General features: G+C 25.9%; 1 protein-coding gene across 1 annotated transcript; it reads right to left on the bottom strand.

Annotated features, from left to right (window-relative positions):
* Window positions 1–12,843: 12,843 nt before the first annotated feature.
* On the bottom strand, window positions 12,844–17,700 carry Triagg1_8916 (uncharacterized protein; the record flags this gene model as incomplete). The annotated part of the gene is made up of 3 exons (XM_062903815.1): window positions 12,844–16,853; window positions 16,923–17,478; window positions 17,536–17,700. 3 exons carry the CDS (start codon window positions 17,698–17,700, stop codon window positions 12,844–12,846), a joined length of 4,731 nt encoding a protein of 1,576 aa, XP_062752216.1.
* Window positions 17,701–18,219: the final 519 nt, after the last annotated feature.

The raw sequence follows: 18,219 nt of genomic DNA, 5'->3' as shown, positions 1-18,219 counted from the left end.
TATTTTAAAATTTATTAAAAAAATAAATAAAAACTTTAATTAAATAATTACCTAAGATTACTTACTAAAGTATAATTAAGTTATATAAAAACTTAAAAAATTAAAAGTTAATTATAACTAAGTTAATAAAAAAATTACTTATATAATATTTTTATATTTATTATAAAGTTTATAATTAAATTTAAAATATTTAAAAATTATAAATATATATAAAAAAATAATTAGTTTATAATTAATTAAAAGCTAAAAAAGAAATTAAATAAAAAATAAGAGATAAGTAAAAATATATTTAATTTTATAAAAAAAAATAGAAAACTTAAGTTAAATAAAAAGTAAAAAAAAAATAAGTAAAAATAGGGAAGTTTTTAATATAAGAAATCCTTTTTTAATATAAATACTTTACCTTAATAAAAATATTATTTAATTTTTATAACTTAAAAATAATAAAGCTTAAAATATATTTACTAAAATAAATTAAGTTATAAACTTTTTTTAATTTATTAATTAATTTTATTAAAAACTAAAAAGTATTATTAAATTATATTTTAAATTTTTAAATATATTTTTTTTTAAAAATACTAAAGTAATATTAATTAATTAAAATATAGTAAATTATTATTAAAAATAATTATTATTTATAACCCTTAAATTAAAATAGTTAATACCCCTTAGAAAAGGAATTATAATATTAATTTATATAACTAACTTAAATAATATTATTAATATTTATATTAATATTTTTTTTATATAAATTTTATTTTTTAAAAATAATTAATTTAATTATAAAAAATATATAATTTTTTATTAAATATAAGAAAATATATATAAATATTAAACTTTAACTTATTAATAATACTTTAAGTAATAATAAAAAATATTAAAAATATAATATATATTATTAATTTAAAAATTAATTATAATTTATAATATACTTTAATTTTAAACTTAAATATAATTTTATAAAACTATACTTAAGGGTTACCCTTAAATAACTTTAAAAATATTATTAATAAAAAATAATTTTATATAAATTATATTTCTAAAAATTATTAAATTAATATTATTTAAAATAAAAAAAAATTATTATACTTTTTTAATTTATTAAAAATAAAATAAAATAAAAAAATTAATTTAATATTATAAATATAAAAGGCTTATATAAACTTTATTAAATATAAAAAAGTATTTAATTTTTATATTATACTTTATATTAAGTAATTAAGAAGCTTTAAATATAAGTATTTAACTTTTTTTTAAATAATTTAAATTTTAAAAAAATTAATTAATTATATAATAACTAAAATTTAAAATCTTTTTTTAAATATTATAATTATAAAAATTAAGTTACTTTATATTATAACTTATTTATAATAATTATTTAATTTATAACTTTATAATTAATACTTATACTTAAATATAATTAAAATTATAATAATATATTAAACTTAAATTTTAAAAGTAATTTAAATTATAATTAAAAATAAGTTAAATATTTATAAATTTAAAAAATTAAATTTAAAAAAAAATAAATACCTAAGCCTTAGGTAATTAATTAACTTTTATATTAATTAAATTTAAAATAAATAATAAATTATATTAATAATAAAAGTAAAAAATATAATAAAACTTAATAATTAAATCTTAATTAAATTTCTTAATTTTCTTATTTAAAATACTTTAATAATTTTTTATATTTTTTTATATTAATAAGTATTTAATTAATAAAATATTAAAATAATTTTATAATTATAAGGCTAAATATTAGCTAATATAAAAAAATTAATTTTATTTTTATTAAAAAAAAAGTTTAAGAGAAAATAAATTTAAAAAAATAAATAAAAAAATAAAAAACTAAAAATAAATAAACCCTTTATAAAAAAGCTAAAACTAAGTTTACTTTTTATAAAAAAGCTACTTAAACTAAAGTAAAATTAAAAAGTAAGTAACTTTATTATATAAATAAAAATTAATAAAAAAAATATTATAATAAAAGTTTTAAATATTTTAAAATTAAAAAAAAATAACTTAAATTTATTTATAAAAAATTAAAAAAAAAATTTAAGTATTAACTAAAAAAGTAAAAAAAATAATAATAAAATTTATAAACTTAATTAATAATATATTATATAAAACCTATTTAAATATTTATATACTTAAATTAAATAATTACTTTTTATTAATTTTACTTAGGCTAATATATAAAACTTATTAAATATAAATTTATTAAAGAGTAATATAATTTTTAATAATAGTTATTAAATTAACTTAAAATTAATAAGTAATAGTATAAAATATTTATAAAGTAGTATAATAAATATAATTAAATAATTACTTTAAAAAAACTAAATAAAAATATAAAAAAAAAATTTAAATTAAATTACTTAATAAATAGCTTTTTTAAGCTATTATTAAAAAGAAAAAAACTATATAAAAAAATATAAAAAGGTAATTAATTTTAATATAAAAGCTATAGTTATTTAATTACCTATAGACTTTATAAATTATTAAACCCCTTACTTAAAAATAAAAAATATTAAGAATAATTATTATAAAATTATTAAAAATCCCCCTTAACTTAAATATTATAAACTTAAATAATATATTTTATTTTTTTTATTTTTTTTATTATTATTAAAATTAAAAATAAGCTTAATAAGCTAAAAAGTAATACTTAAATTAAAAAAAGTATTATAATATATAAATATATTAGTAATATTTTAATTATAATTAAAAAATATATTTATATAAATAAAATTATTTAATTAAGTTTAATACCTAGGAAATAAATATTAATTATAATTTATATTACTAAATTATATATAATTTATATAATTATTATACTAATACTTATAAATAAAAATATATTTAAAAAATAAAAAAAAAATATACTTTTATATAAATATAATAATAAATAAATATATTTAAATATAATAATTATAAAGTTAAAGATTAATTTATTTATAAAAAGTAATAAAAAAAGCTTTAAAATACTTTAATTACTTTATAAATAAAGCTTAAAAAAACTAATTATATTAATAAGTAATTTTAGCTAAAATATATATATTATTTTAAAAACTATTATAAAAAATATATTAAATAAAAGCTAGATTAAATAAATATATTAAGAAAATATATTATTAAAAATATTACTTAGGTATAAAATAATTAATAAAATACCTTAATTTAAAAGTTAATATAAAAAAATTAGTAAAATAAATTTTAGTATATATAAGAAAGTTAAAATAACTAAAGTTATTTTTAATAAAGCTTTAAATATTAAAATATTTTTAAAACTAAATAAAAAAAAAATTAATAATAAAATTAAATAATAAATTATTTTAAATTTATAATATAATTATTAAAGTTATAAAATAAAGTTAAAAGTAAAAAATTAATATAATAGTTTTAGGATAAAAGCTATTTATAAATTAATATTTAAAAATAAATATATACTTTTATAAAAAAAATAATATTAAAAAACTATTAATAAAATAAGTAGTTAATATTTTTTATAATTAAATAAAAGCTATAAAGTAAAAAGAATATAAAAAAAAAAAAAAACTTAAATTAAAAAAAAAAAGGCTATAAGTAAAAAAACTATTAACTTTAGAATTAAATAATTTACTACTTTAAAAAAAATAATAAATTACTTAATAAAAAAAGGGAATAATTAACCTAAAACTAAAGGCTTTTATAAAAATATAGTTTTTTTTAAAAAAAGAATATATTTATATTAATTTTTTATATATATATATATATATTTTATAATTTTTTTTATAATTTATTATTTTTTAATACCTTAAATTATTTAATTTTATAATTAACTTTTACTTTACTTTTATATTTTTTTTTTAAAAAAGCCTTAATATTAAATTACTTTATAATACTTAACTATAATAAATTTTTTTAAATTTTAAAAAAATTATAATATAATTTATTACTTTATATAATTTATACTTTTCTTAAATTAAATTTACTTTAAAGATTTTATAATAATATTAAATAAAAGTTTATTAATAAAAATTTAGTAAAATTATATAAAAAATAACTTTTTTAGTTTTACTTTTATTAAATTTAATTATTTATTTAAATAAGTAATTACTTTTTAAATAACTTAAATAGTTATTAAATATATATTTATTATATATATATTTTATATTTTCTTAATATTTTATAAAATAACTAAGGCCTTTATATTAAATATATATATTAATTTTTAATTAATTATAAAAAAGAAAAGTAAATTATAAGAAATAGTCTTTAAGTAATATTATAAATTATTATTAAAAAAATTAATTATATAATTATTATAAAGTATTTAATATAATTACCTTAATAAAATATATAAAGTAATTTTATAATAGGATTATAGGCCCTGAAGGGCGCTGTAATTTATTACCTATTATATAGGCTATTATAAAGGGAATCCTAGTATAAAATACTAGTATTACTAATCTTTTTAATTATTAGCTTAATTAATACTTTTTTTAATTACTATTATAATTATACTAGTACTTTATAGGTCTTCTGGAGGTTATAGGTTTAAATCTAGCTTAAGGCAGCGGCGAAGCTGGCCCGGCTAGGCTAGGGGCCCCTCTGAATCTCTTACGTTAGGCTTATAGATAGTGGTTTTCTGGGGGTTAGTATTAGCTTATAGGGCCAACGAGCCTAGAACGAGATGTTCCAGTTAGGCTATTGAGTTAATTAGGCCAGCGTGCCTGGGTGAGATGCCCCTGTATCCCTTATTATAAAGCTATTAAGCGCTAGCTTATAGAAGGGGAGGATAATTGTAATGGGATTATAGGCCCTGAAGGGCGCTGTAATCTATTACTTATTATATAGGCTGTTGTAAAGGGAATCCTAGTATAAAGTGCTAGTATTGCTGATCTTTTTGATTATTGGCTTAATTAGCACCCTTTCTAATTGCTGTTATAAATTTAGTAAAATATTTAATAATAAATTTTATTATAAAGTATACTTAAGTTCTTAAGTTTTTAAAAAAGTAATTAAAAATAAATATTTTTTTATAAATTTTATTTTTTTTAAAATATATTAAGCTATAATTATTTAAAATTAATAATTTAATTAATTATACTACTTTAATTTAATAATAAAATAATAATTTAATTAAGCTTAGTAAATAATTTAACTTTAAAGGAATTTACTTTTAAAAGTTAATTATAAAATATTATTTAATTTTTTAATTATATTTTATATAATATAACTTAAAAATAATAAATATAATTATTTTACTTTATTTTAGTTAATAATAATTTAATAAAGTTTAATAAATTAATAAATTAAAGCTTATATAAATAATTAATTATATAAAATAAGTATTTTATAAATATATTTAAAATAATAATAATTAATATAAAAAATATTTAATTTTAAAATTAAAAACTAATACTTATATTAACTTAATTATACTTTAGTAAAAGCTAAAGTTTTATTTATATTTTTTATATTTAAAACTATAGTTTTAAATAAATTTAATATTATAAAATATAAAAAGTTTTAGTAATTTTAAAAATATTAATATTTATAAAACTTAAATAATTTTTATAAATTACTTAAGGATTTATAATAAAATAGTAAAATAAAAAAGTATAAAGTTTATATTTAGCTTAATAATTAAACTTTTATAAAAAACTTTTTAAAGTAAATAAGTTTATATTTTTTTAAAATATATACTTTTTTATTTTAATTAAATAAAAATTAATTAATTTATTAATTATTAAATTTTTACTTTAGGCTTTTTATTTAAAATAAAATTATATTTAAAATTTTTAATTAATAAAGTATTTTTTTTTATTTTTAGTAATTATTTTTAATTACTTTACCTTAATTATTACTTATATTTATAATTACCTTAAGAATATATATAATTTTAAATTACTTATTTAGCTAAATTATATTACCTATAAGTAGTATAGTTTAAAAATATATAAATAAAGTTTTAATATTTATAAACCTACCTTTAAAAAATTTACTATTAATAAAATTATTTATAAAAAATTCTTTTTTATTTAAATTATTTATAAAATAAAAACTAAAATCTATATTAGCCTTATTTAATTAAAAGCTTAGTTATTTTTTTATAATATTTATAATTAATAATAGCTAATAAGCTTATTAAGTAAAAAACTAAAAATATAATTAATAATTTTATATATTAAATACTTATACTAAATATAAAAAAGTTTTTATAATATAATTAGTTAATAATAATATTAAAGGAATATCTTAAACACTAGGAATTAATTAATTAAAATATATAATTAAATTTTTAAAATTCCCTAAATTATAAAATAAGAAAAATAATAATATTAATAAAGCTTATAAATAATTAATAAATTAAAATAATAATTATTAAGTAAAATAACTTAATATAATTAATAATAAAAAAAGTATTTATAAAACTTAAGTAATTATAAATAAATATATTAAATTAAAAAATTATTTTTAATTAAAATACTTTAAAAAAGCTAAATATAAAATAATTATTAATTTTATAAAAAAAGTAAAAATATTATACTTTTACTAAGTTTTTTAAATTTTTATATTAAATAACTTTTATTTTTTTATTTTTATAAAATTAATAAATAAAAATACTTAAAATTATATTTATAAAATTATTATAAGCTTATAAAAACCTTTAGTAACCTAAAGTATTTATAATAAATAAGTAATTATTTATAAAATATTAAAATAATATTTATAAAGTTATTATAAATTTATAAAAATTATTAATAATATAAAGTATTTATAATAAAAAAGTAATTATTTATAAAGTATTAAAATAATAATAAAAAATAAGTAATTTTACTAAAGTTAAAGAAAATTTAAAATTAATTAAAAATATTAAAAATATAAAAAATTATAATTAAAATATAAAGAATAATAATAAATTAATTCTAAAAAACTTTTTTTATAATTAATTAACTAAGTTTAAATAAAATATAATATTTTTTTTATAATTTTTTTTTAAAATTAATTTTTTTTAAAAATTATAAAAAGTATAATAAAATTAAATAATCCCTAAAATAATAAATTATTTTAAAATTTCTAAGTAAAAACTTTTAAAATTTATTTTTAAAATCTTAAGGAAAAACTTTAAATAAAAATCTTTAATTAAATTTATAATTAATAATTAATATTAACTAAAATAAATAATTAAGCTAAGCTTTAGTTAACTTAGTAATATAAAATAAAAATATTTTCTTTAGTTAAATAAAAAAACTAAAATATATTATTATAATAAAAATAACTCTCTTAAGTATAATAAATAAATTACTTAAAAGCTAAGATTAAAATAATTATTATTAAACTTTTATTTAATAGCTATTAATTAATAATACTTTACTAATTCTTTTACTTAGTAATAGCTTAATTAATTTATATTTTCTTTTTTATAATTAATTTAAGTTACTTTCTTTTACTTTATTTATTCTTTAGGCTTTAGTAAATTTTTTTTATATTATTAATAATATTAAAATTATAAATTTTTATAATAGTAATTATTATTTTAGTAATAGTTACTATTAGTTTTTTATTACCTTTAGTTATTATAGCTATTTATATTATTATAAGGGTTTATTACTTTTATAATATATTATTTTATAGTAATTAATAAGGGGGCATAGTGTTTTTACTACGCAGGCATAACCTTAGGGGGGCATTATAGTTTTTTTATATATATATAAAGAAAATAATCTTATTTAAATTTTTTTTATAAAAATTTACTAAGAAATCTATTTATAATTAAAATCCGTTTTTTTAAAGCTATTTATTTAGATTTTATATAAAATAAAAAAGAGAATTATACTTTTTGCTTATATAATTATTTTATTTTTTCTCTTTTTTTCTTTTATATTTAATATAAAAATAATTAAATAAGATAAAAATATATAAAAATAATAAATAAATAACTTAAAAAACAAGCTTTATAAATATATTATTTTTACTATGTAATAATAAAAACTAGCTTAGTTATTTAATAATGCCCCCCTAAGGTTATGCCCTTATAGTAAAAGTATTATACCCCCCTATTAATTACCTATTTTATTAAGTAGTTTTTTAATTTTAAAAGTATTATATATATATAATTTATTTTTAAAAATTATTACTACCTTTTATAACTTAATAAAATAATTAGCTTATTTAATTTAATTAAGTTATTAAACTATAAGTTATAAACTTAAAGTTTATATTATACTTAAATTTTATTATTTAGGCTTTTATATATATATATATATATTTAAGTTTACTCTTAAACCTTAATTAATTATACTTTATAGCCTAAATTTTTAAAATTTAACTTAGTTAATTATAATTAAGTAAGTTAAGTTATAAATTAATTTTAGATTTTAAACTAAAGGCTTAGGTATAGTTTTTCTTTAACTTAACTATTATATTTTTATTAAACTTTTTAATAATAAATATAATTTCCTTTATAATAAAAATAATTTTAGCTAAAATAATAATTTTATTTTTATTAAAATAAAGTTATAATAGCTAAATTAAATAATATTATAATTTTATTTTTATATTATAGTTTTTATAATAACTAAATAAGTTAAGTTATTTATAAAAGTACTTAAGTATTAATAGCTTAGTTCTAAAGTATGTTCCCTAGTTATTAATAAACTAAGTAAAGTAAAATATAAGCTAAATTAACTTAAGGGTATTAAAAACCTTAAGCTAAGTAAAAAAATTAAGAAAATTATTAAAAAAGTTAATAAAATAGCCTAAAATAATAAATAAGATTTATATAATTATATATATATAATTAATTAAATTAAATAATTAATTAAAGGCTATATATATAAAGGTTTTTTTAAAATTAGTTTTTTTAAGTAATTTACTTTTTATACTTAGGAGAGATTATAATAATTATAATTTAATTTTCTCTCCTAGGTATAAAGGACTCTCCTAGGTATAAAGGATAAACTACCTAAAAGAAACTAATTATAAAAAAGCCTTTATATATAATAATAGCCTTTAATTAATTAGCTAATTTAATTAGCTATATATATATAACTATATAAATCTTACTTACTATTTTAAACTATTTTATTAACTTTTTTAATAATTTTCTTAATCCCTTTACTTAGCTTAGGGTTTTTAATATCCTTTAGTTAGTTTAGCTTATACTTTACCTTACTTAATTTTAGTTTTTTCTTTTTTAAAGTTTTTAATTATAAATTTATAATTTTATTAATTATAAATTTAGCTATTTACTTAGCTATTTTATTATATATTCTAAGTTAAAGTTAAATTATAGCTATTACTTAGGAGCTTTTATAATAATTATTTTTTTTTAATAAGAAATAGTTAAGGTATATAGTTTTATTAAGTAGTCTTTTATATTATATATATAATTTATTTTTAAATAAAATTATTACTACTTTTTATAACTTAATAAAATAATATAATAGCTTATTTAATTTAGTTAAGTTATTAAATTATAAATTATAAGCTTAAAATTAATTATATTATACTTAAACTTTATTATTTAGGCCTTTATATATATATATATATATATTTAAGTTTAGTCTTAAACCTTAATTAATTATACTTTATAGCTTAAATTTTTAAAGTTTAACTTAATTAGTTATAGTTAATTAAGTTAAGTTATAAATTAATTTTAGATTTTAAACTAAAGGCTAGGGTATAGCTTTTCTTTAATTTAGCTATTATAGCTTTACTAAACCTTTTAATAATAAATATAACCTTTATAATTTAATTTTAATAATAAAAAAGCTAAGTAAATAATTAAATTTATAATTAATAAAATTATAAATTTATAATTAAAAACTTTAAAAAAAAACTAAAGTTAAATAAAGTAAAATATAAGCTAAATTAACTAAAAAGTATTAAAAACCCTAAGCTAAGTAAAGGAATTAAGAAAATTACTAAAAAAGCTAATAAAGTAATTATATATAAAGGTTTTTTTATAATTAGTTTTTTTTAAGTAATTTATTTTTTATATTTAGGAAAAGTAAAATATTTATATAATTAATAAATAATACTTTATAAATATAATTAAGTATTATTTATTATTTATAATTAATTATTTAAATTATTTTAAATAAATATTATAAAAATATATATAATATAATATTTACTTAAGTTTACTTTATTAAAAGTAAATATTATTTTAATTAAGTAATTACTTACTAATATTTACTTAATAAAAAGTAAATAATTGAATAATTAATTAATTAACTTAGGGTTTATTTATAATATATACCCTAAAGGCCTAATTATTATAATTAAGTATATTAATTTATAAAAATTATATTTATTATTAAAAAGTTTAATAAAGCTATAATAGCTAAGTTAAAGAAAAGCTATATTTTAATTTTTAATTTAAAATCTAAAATTAATTTATAACTTAACTTAATTAATTATAATTAATTAAATTAAATTTTAAAAATTTAAATTATAAAGTATAATTAATTAAGGTTTAAAACTAAACTTAAATATATATATATATATATAAAAAAGCTTAAATAATAAAGTTTAAGTATAATATAAGTTTTAAGTTTATAATTTATAATTTAATAACTTAATTAAACTAAATAAACTATTATATTATTTTATTAAGTTATAAAAAATAGTAATAATTTTATTTAAAAATAAATTATATATATAATATAAAAAATTACTTAATAAAACTATATATTTTAATTACTTTTTATAAAAAAAAAATTATTATAAAAGCTCTTAAGTAATAACTATAACTTAATTTTAATTTAAGTAAAATAATTAAGTAAAAAGTATTAAAAACCTTAAGCTAAGTAAAAAAATTAAAAAACTTATTAAAAAAGTTAATAAAGTAACTTAAAATTTTAAGTAAAATTTATATAATTAATTAAATTAGTTAATTAATTAAATACTATTATTATAGAGGTTATATTTATTATTAAGAGGTTTAGTAAAGCTATAATAACTAAGTTAAAAAAAAGCTATACCCTAGCCTTTAGTTTAAAATCTAGAATTAATTTATAATTTAACTTAATTAGCTATAACTAATTAAATTAAATTTTAAAAATTTAGGCTATAAAGTATAATTAATTAAAGTTTAAAACTAAACTTAAAATATATAAAAAAGCCTAAATAATAAAGTTTAAGTATAATATAACTAACTTTAAGCTTATAACTTATAATTTAATAACTTAACTAAACTAAATAAAATTATTTTATTAAGTTATAAAAAATAGTAATAATCTTTAAAAATAGATTATATATATAATATAAAAAACTACTTAATAAAATAATATATTATAAAAGTAATAAACCCTTATAATAATTATAAAATAAGTTAATAACTAACTAAAGTCTAGTATATAAATAGCTATAATAACTAAAGGTAATAAAAAACTAATAGTAACTACTACTAAAATAATAGCTATTATTATAAAAACTTATAATCCTAATATTATTAATACTATAGAGAAAGTTTACTAAAGCCTAAAGAATAAATAAGGCAGAAGAGAGTAACCTAAACTAATTATAAAAAAGAAAATATAAATTAGCTAGGCTATTAGCTAATAGCTACTAAATAAAGGTTTAATAATAATTATTTTAATCTTAGCTCTTAGGCAGTTTATTTTTTATACTTAGGAGAGATATTATTATTATATATAAAGGTTTTTTTATAATTAGTTCCTTTTAGGTAGTTTATTTTTTATACTTAAGAGAGATATTAATTTTATATTTTTTTTAATATTTAAATCCTTTTTTAATAAATAATAAAACTAAGTAAAACCTAAGAAACTAAAGCTTAAGCTAAGCTTTAGCTAAGTAAGTTTAAATATTATAAGCTAAAGTTAAATACTTTATAAGTAAGTTATAAGTAAATATATATAAAAGCAATAATAAATTATATAAAATAAAACTTAGTTTTTTAATAATATAATATATATATATATATATATATATATATATATATATACTCCTAGACCTAAATACTATCTCAAGGGAATTTATCCTTATTTACTATTTAGCAAACTAGTAAAAACAAAATAAAGGGAAAGTTTACTAAAAACAAAATAGGGGGAGTAACCAAAAGGAAAATTAAAAAAGAAAGAGACAAATGAGAAAGAGGGTAGCCTCTCTGTTCCCAAAGGATACGCACCGCTTTTGATATCAAAGTGTGAAAAAAACAATTATAGAGAAAGTGACTCAGGAAAATAAACAGTAACGAGAGAGCTAGGTAATAAGTAGAGCTGGTATCTTTTTTTCCCTTTAATTTCTTCTTCTCTTTCCCCTCATGTATATCTAAGTTGTCATTGATGCCATATCACAAGGACCATGCACACGGGGGAAAAGGAAAGAAAAGAAAGAAAAGGGACCAAACTGTGATGATTTATATATGAAAACGAGAGGACCTCCAGTGATGATGATGATGATAACCCCCCCATAATCTATTCAGTCCATCAATCCGGTAGAGGAAAAGACAGCTTTCAAAAAGCTTTAGAGAGGGAAAAAGAGTATATAAAATGAAAAGAGCGTAATGAAAGATGGGAGTGAAGCTTTCGACAACTTTCTCCATGCAAGAGCCATTATGTCCCAACACCATTTTGTGTATCCAACCGGAAGACATCTAAAGGAAAACCAGACAAGAGCTAGATGTAGATAGCCTGAGTAAGAGCGGAAAGTAAGGAATAAAAAAAGGGGGGGGAAACAAAAGAAGAAAACAAGGATAATCAAAAGCTGGTGCAAAGGGATCCCCCCTGTGTGGATTCGTCCTAGGTTGATACTCTCCACAATCCAAGTCATGTATATGTTTGTGCGCGCGTGTGTATATATATTCAAAGAAGAGGAAGTGCGGGCTCATCTTTGCCCTTTAGTTTCTGGACTCTCGGCTCTTGAGCCACCAATCTTCATGATGCCGCTCAAAAGACTCCTGCCAACTTTTCCATTCTTCTGCTTCACACTCCCGGTGGCTGAGCCGCTTGTGTTTCGGGGACTATTCCCCTTCTTTGAGTCCGCTTCGTCTCTTCCACGCTTCCATTCTTTACTGCGTCGGTTTGGTTTCGAATCTCCGCCCCCATCGCTGCTGGAGCTACCGGGGGGCCGCTCGTAGCTGCTCGGCATGGAAGATGGACTTCCTGGGTAATACGGGTGATAAGGCCCGGTAAAGTTGACCTGTTCCAGGATTTCGGCAAGTTGGTCGGCGGACATGAACGAAGGGACCTCTCTGTTTCGGAAATCCACCACTTTGGCCAGGCAAGCGTCGGCGCGCTTTTGCAAACCAAAGCACAGATCGTTGAATATCAACAGCTCCCCATCTACTTGGGACTGCTTGACGTCAATGGGACGTGAATCCACCCATAATTTGACGAGACTCGCGAAGCCCCGGGCCTGGTCGATCAAGTACGGCAGGCTGGGGAATCCTTCGCGTGCTGTAGGCCCCAAGCGGTTTAAGATTGTGACGGGTGTGATGTAGCTCGGGGGTAGGGTTCGGCCGCCTCGATCGGCTGGGATGCCGCAAACGTGGTCGATGAAGCCTCGGAAGGTCTGCCGTTGTTGGGTCAGGAAGCGGTTCATCGGTTCCATGTATTCTTCTCGCTTTCCAAACGTAGAAAGGTTGGAAAGTTTCTGTAGTGCCTTGGCAATGAGCGTCAAGGTACGTTGTGCTTGTGGTCTAGGATGATCTCGGAGCAGCCCGAACAGCTTGGGTGACAGGATAGCAGGGCATATGAAGCGCAAGAAAAGGAAACCCGAGATGGAGGTGTAGCTGACGGTACGGAGGAAGTCGCCATAGCGGTCGTCGGCCACGGCGCGGATGTACTTGAGAACGTGTCTCAGCTCCGCCGGTATCCTTTCGGCCGAATCTGCGATACAGAGCCAGATTTCCGTCGTGAGGTGGATAAGACGACCCCAGTGTTGATCCAAATCTCCTCCCGTGTGTGCCAGCTTGCTCGGATCAACCTCGCAATCCGGATTCAACTCGTTAATCTCGTATATCTTGTCCTGTAATATTTCTTCCAGGTATTCTTTGCCCAAGCGTCGCATGTGGAACTCGAGAGACTGCGTTAGCAACGAGTTACCTCTGAAGAGTAGGTTGGCCTCTCCGGCTAGCGTCTTGTGGATATCGCGGACCATCACCTCTCGATCGTTGGAGGATTCCATCGATTCACTCGACTTGAGCCTATTGCTATACCGGTACTTCTTGATTGAGGTCTGGCTTCCTATTCCATCAATCTCATCCTCGACCAGGGCCATTAGCCACTCGCTTGCAGATCCAGAGGCCTGGAAGATGTTGAGAAACAGCTCCGATAGTGTCCGAAGCTGGCCGGGCAGGGATGCAGAGATGAGTGTGGTCAGGCCCGTTGGGAATCGGTGCAGAATTTCGGACAGAGGCTGGTATTCTTTCGACAAAAGGGCAACATGCTCATCGTGAAACACCTTGATTAACATTGAACCAATGTTCTGTTGCTTTTCGTCCAAGATGGGCTGCCACTGTTCCTGTCCCTGGCCTCTGTCCAAGTCGTTTAGGGCGATTCTTACACTCCCACAAATAATCTCTGGCGAGCTTCCCGATTTCGAGTACCCGTCCGGCCCGCAGTCCGTTCGCTTTAGCACAATGGACAGGTCTTGGATTATCGGCGGCAAATCGTTAAACTCGCAATCTTCTCTCCAAAAGGGATTCTTTGTGTCCATCTTGGTAGTCGTTCTGGCTCTGACCTCGCCATCCAAAATGACTTCTGCCAGATAGCTTCCGACTAGAGGATCAGGACCAACCCTGCCGCACTTCTCAGGCGCGAACCATTCAACGCTTGGAGTGGCTTTGATCTTGGCCTCTATGACTCTTACTCTGATGATTTTCTCCATGCGGAAAACCTCTCCCGGTTGATCTTTCTCGATATCGGCGACATCCTGAATTTCATCCGTCTGGGGGTCGTCCAGGCAAAAGATGTCGGGAACGGCGAATGTCCGCAGCAGAGCGAACCAAACCTCGAAGTCGATGCGGCTGTCGACGGCCAGATAGACGGGTCGAAAAATAGAAACGTGGGTGGCCGTAGAGGCATAGATGGGGAAAATGGCAATGCAGTACTCTTCTTCCAGGACGCTGCGGTCGAGGCCCTGGATGGCGCACCGGGAAAGCTGCGACAGTTCGATGCTGGACAAGACCGAGACGTCGTTCTCCATCAGGAGCCTAAACTCTCCATTATCCTGTAAAACGCATGAAATCCTTCTCCAAAACATGGAAGGGTGCATGAGATCCCTCGTTGACGATCGCTGGACGACGGCACGTGCCGACCTGGCCGGGCCCTTGTCCCAGAGCATGAACTTGCCGACCTTGATGATGTTTGTGGCCCTCGCCGCATCGCTCGACTTGGCCCGCCGCCTCATCTCCGGGCGAATGGGCCCTGAAGGGCTGTTGGGTTTCCCGTTGGGTACTTTGAGGTTGAGAGGCGCGAGCTGCTGCCAGCACAAGAGCGCGGCGAGCCACAGCTCCAGCTCCTCCGATATAATGGGCCTAAGCAGGAGCTCCAGGCCTAGTTGGTTGGGGACAATCTCTAGGCATTCCCTCTCTGCGTCGGGGTAGCCCGTGACGTGAACTTTGCAGCCTCGCAGGTCGGAAACTAGAGGGATGTGGAAGGAAGCGTTCTGGCCGGTATGGCCCAGCCCGAACATGAGAGTGCCCTTTTCCTCGTCGATGTAGGCCATTCCGGTGTGCCATGTTCCCTGGTACTCACCCTGGTATTCCAGTTCGCCACGCATTCGCCCGCCGAGAGCCTTCATTAGCGATATTAGGCGGTTCGCATCGTCGGTTGGGATGGGGTACGGGAAGGAATCGACAGAGGGCTGGGGTGCGACTAATGGCGAAGAGGGTCGAGAGGGTTGACGCTTTAGAAGCCGTCGATTGTGGTGAGTTGATTTGCTCTTGTCCTTGGAGGCGGAGGTTGGGGTTGAGATTTCGGGGACTCTGACGGTCGGTATCGTCGAGTAGCTGGCCGGGTCGGAACTTGGCGTCAACGTTTTTGGGTCGTCGATGGAGGGCTGCGACCCGGACGAGACGCTGCTAACTCGATGTCGAAACTCGGCCGCTGAAGACGGCCCTCGTGGCCCTAGCATAGAGGCGTCCATTGTGCGCGTCCTGGGCCGTATCGGGGGACCGTTTGAACTTCTCTGCTGGTGAGTCGCGGGGCTGGAGTCTGTGCCATCCGAAGAATCGCAAGCAGCATCGCTGGTGAAGACGACACCTTGGCGACGGCCAATGCTCCCCGGGATAGACCTAGGCGAGCCCTGCTGGGAACCAATGCCGCGGGATGGGTGGGCCATGGTAGAATCAGAAAGCGCAGCGCTCGCAGCACCACCTTGACCTGGAGGGAGGTCAGGTGTGATGGAACGACCAGGTCTCGGGCTGGCATTGACCCTAAATGAAGACCTGAGATTCGAAGCGCTGAGGCGCTCCAAGTTGAACCGGTGGAATTCGAGAGGGGTTTGGGGCCGCTGTCGCTGCTTCTGCATATGGCCCTGGTGGTAATGCCGACTCTGGATTAGGCTCTGATCCTGGGCCTGTCGTTGCTGCTGCCGCTGCAGCAGGGCCTGGTCCTCGCTATCGCTACCGCCCTCGTGCAGGCGGGTTGCATATCCATCCATGACTGGCGGTGACATGCTCATGCCATTGTTCAACACCATGCGGACTCCAGTGCCACATCGAACGTCGCCGCCACTACTCGTCGTACCTGTAGCACTCGTCGGGCTGCTGTTGTCGTTGTTGTCGGCACTGACGTCGTTTTGGACGCTGCCGTCACGGTCGTTGCTTAGGCTTCGGAACGCTGGGTCTGGCGATGCGCGACGGCTGCTTGACGCTCGAGTTGAAACGGCCGCTGCGCCGGTATCAGTAATATCATTTGTCACTCTCAGGTACATGTATCGTGCCGTTCACGCTCCAGTACCGACGATGCTGCCGCTGCCGTGGTGGTAGCGGGGTTCTCGACTGTTCGCGGCGCTACGTTGCGGACTAGGGGGACCGTAGATGGGGGTTGCAACAGGGCCGGAGTGGAGGCACAATGGGGATGCGGCAGGGTAGCGATGGATGCTAGTAGGTATTGTGCTGTGGACGGAACACCGAGGATGCCAGTCAGACCTGATTTGGCGGAGCGGGAAGAGACGCTGAGTGAATTTACCTGATGCTAGAGGATCCGGATCTTGGGTCTGTACGGCACGGTCCAGCAGGCACTCGCAGTTCCCTTCCCCACGATGACTGCGGTGGGAAGGGAGAGGAGAGAGGAAGAAGAATGGAGGAGAGAGAGTGTGGTGTGTGTGAGTGACTGTGTGTGTGCCAGCTACCATCTGCGGGATTGCCCACGGTTGGCTATCCCCTTGCCAAACACGCAGACACCACACAGAGAGAGAGTTTGCGTGCTGCAGGCTCGCGTGGTAAGCCGCCGTCTTGTCCCTGGCAGCACCGGCAGTAGCCTCTCCTTGGCTGCGTGTCGACTGGTTGTCTCTCTGGCGTCAATGCTTACAAGTGCTGGAGTCGAGTCACTGTATGTCTGCCGGACGCACCCTGGGAATAGAGTTCCGGCCAAAAGTCGCCGGAGGCTTCTGAAGAAGGGCCTTGACGTCGTGTGAGGATGCTAGTGGCCCGTCCGCCTGAGCGACTGTGCTTTCGATACCCACAGCGGACACAGGCGCAAACCAAAGTCCTCGAGCGGGGACCCCTTGGGGCATCCAGGCATTCGCGGTGCTGCGGTGTCGATCCAACGGAGCCCTGGCCAGAGAGGTTACGGGGATACGGGACCAGGGCGGTGGGATGGCCAGTTTGGGCGGTGGACAAGCACGAGCAAGTGAAGCCTAGCTCGAGGAGGATTTGTTCGTTCGGCCGGACAAATGGACTGGCGAGATGGGTCGCCGTGCTTCTGTATCCGCTTGCTGTGGCCTTGGCGAGCACGATGCTGGATTGGATCGCAAAATGTCCTTTTTGTGCGGTGCTAGGCTTGATGCAGCCGGTATCGTGCTGTACGTAAGGAACAACGAGGACCTTTTGCTGTTTGTGTACTCGTACAGCAGCAAAGCCGCAATTCGATGCCTCGTACTGTACTGCGCTGCACTGCACTGCAGCAGACGTGCCGCGTTTGATCTCGTGTCGACCGGCAGCCTGGCTCGGCCAATGTCAGCTCTCGGGGATTTCTCTCTGCCTTTTTGCAGCAATTCTGGCTTTTTCCAAAAAAATCGGAGGGCTGGCTGGCT

The sequence above is a fragment of the Trichoderma aggressivum genome (genome assembly GCF_033847375.1).
Source record: "Trichoderma aggressivum f. europaeum strain CBS 100526 chromosome Unknown scaffold_046, whole genome shotgun sequence".
NCBI classification, from domain to species: Eukaryota; Fungi; Ascomycota; class Sordariomycetes; order Hypocreales; family Hypocreaceae; genus Trichoderma; species Trichoderma aggressivum.
The sequence above is the reverse complement of the archived record's forward strand: the minus strand, read 5'-3'. Positions and strand labels throughout refer to the sequence as shown.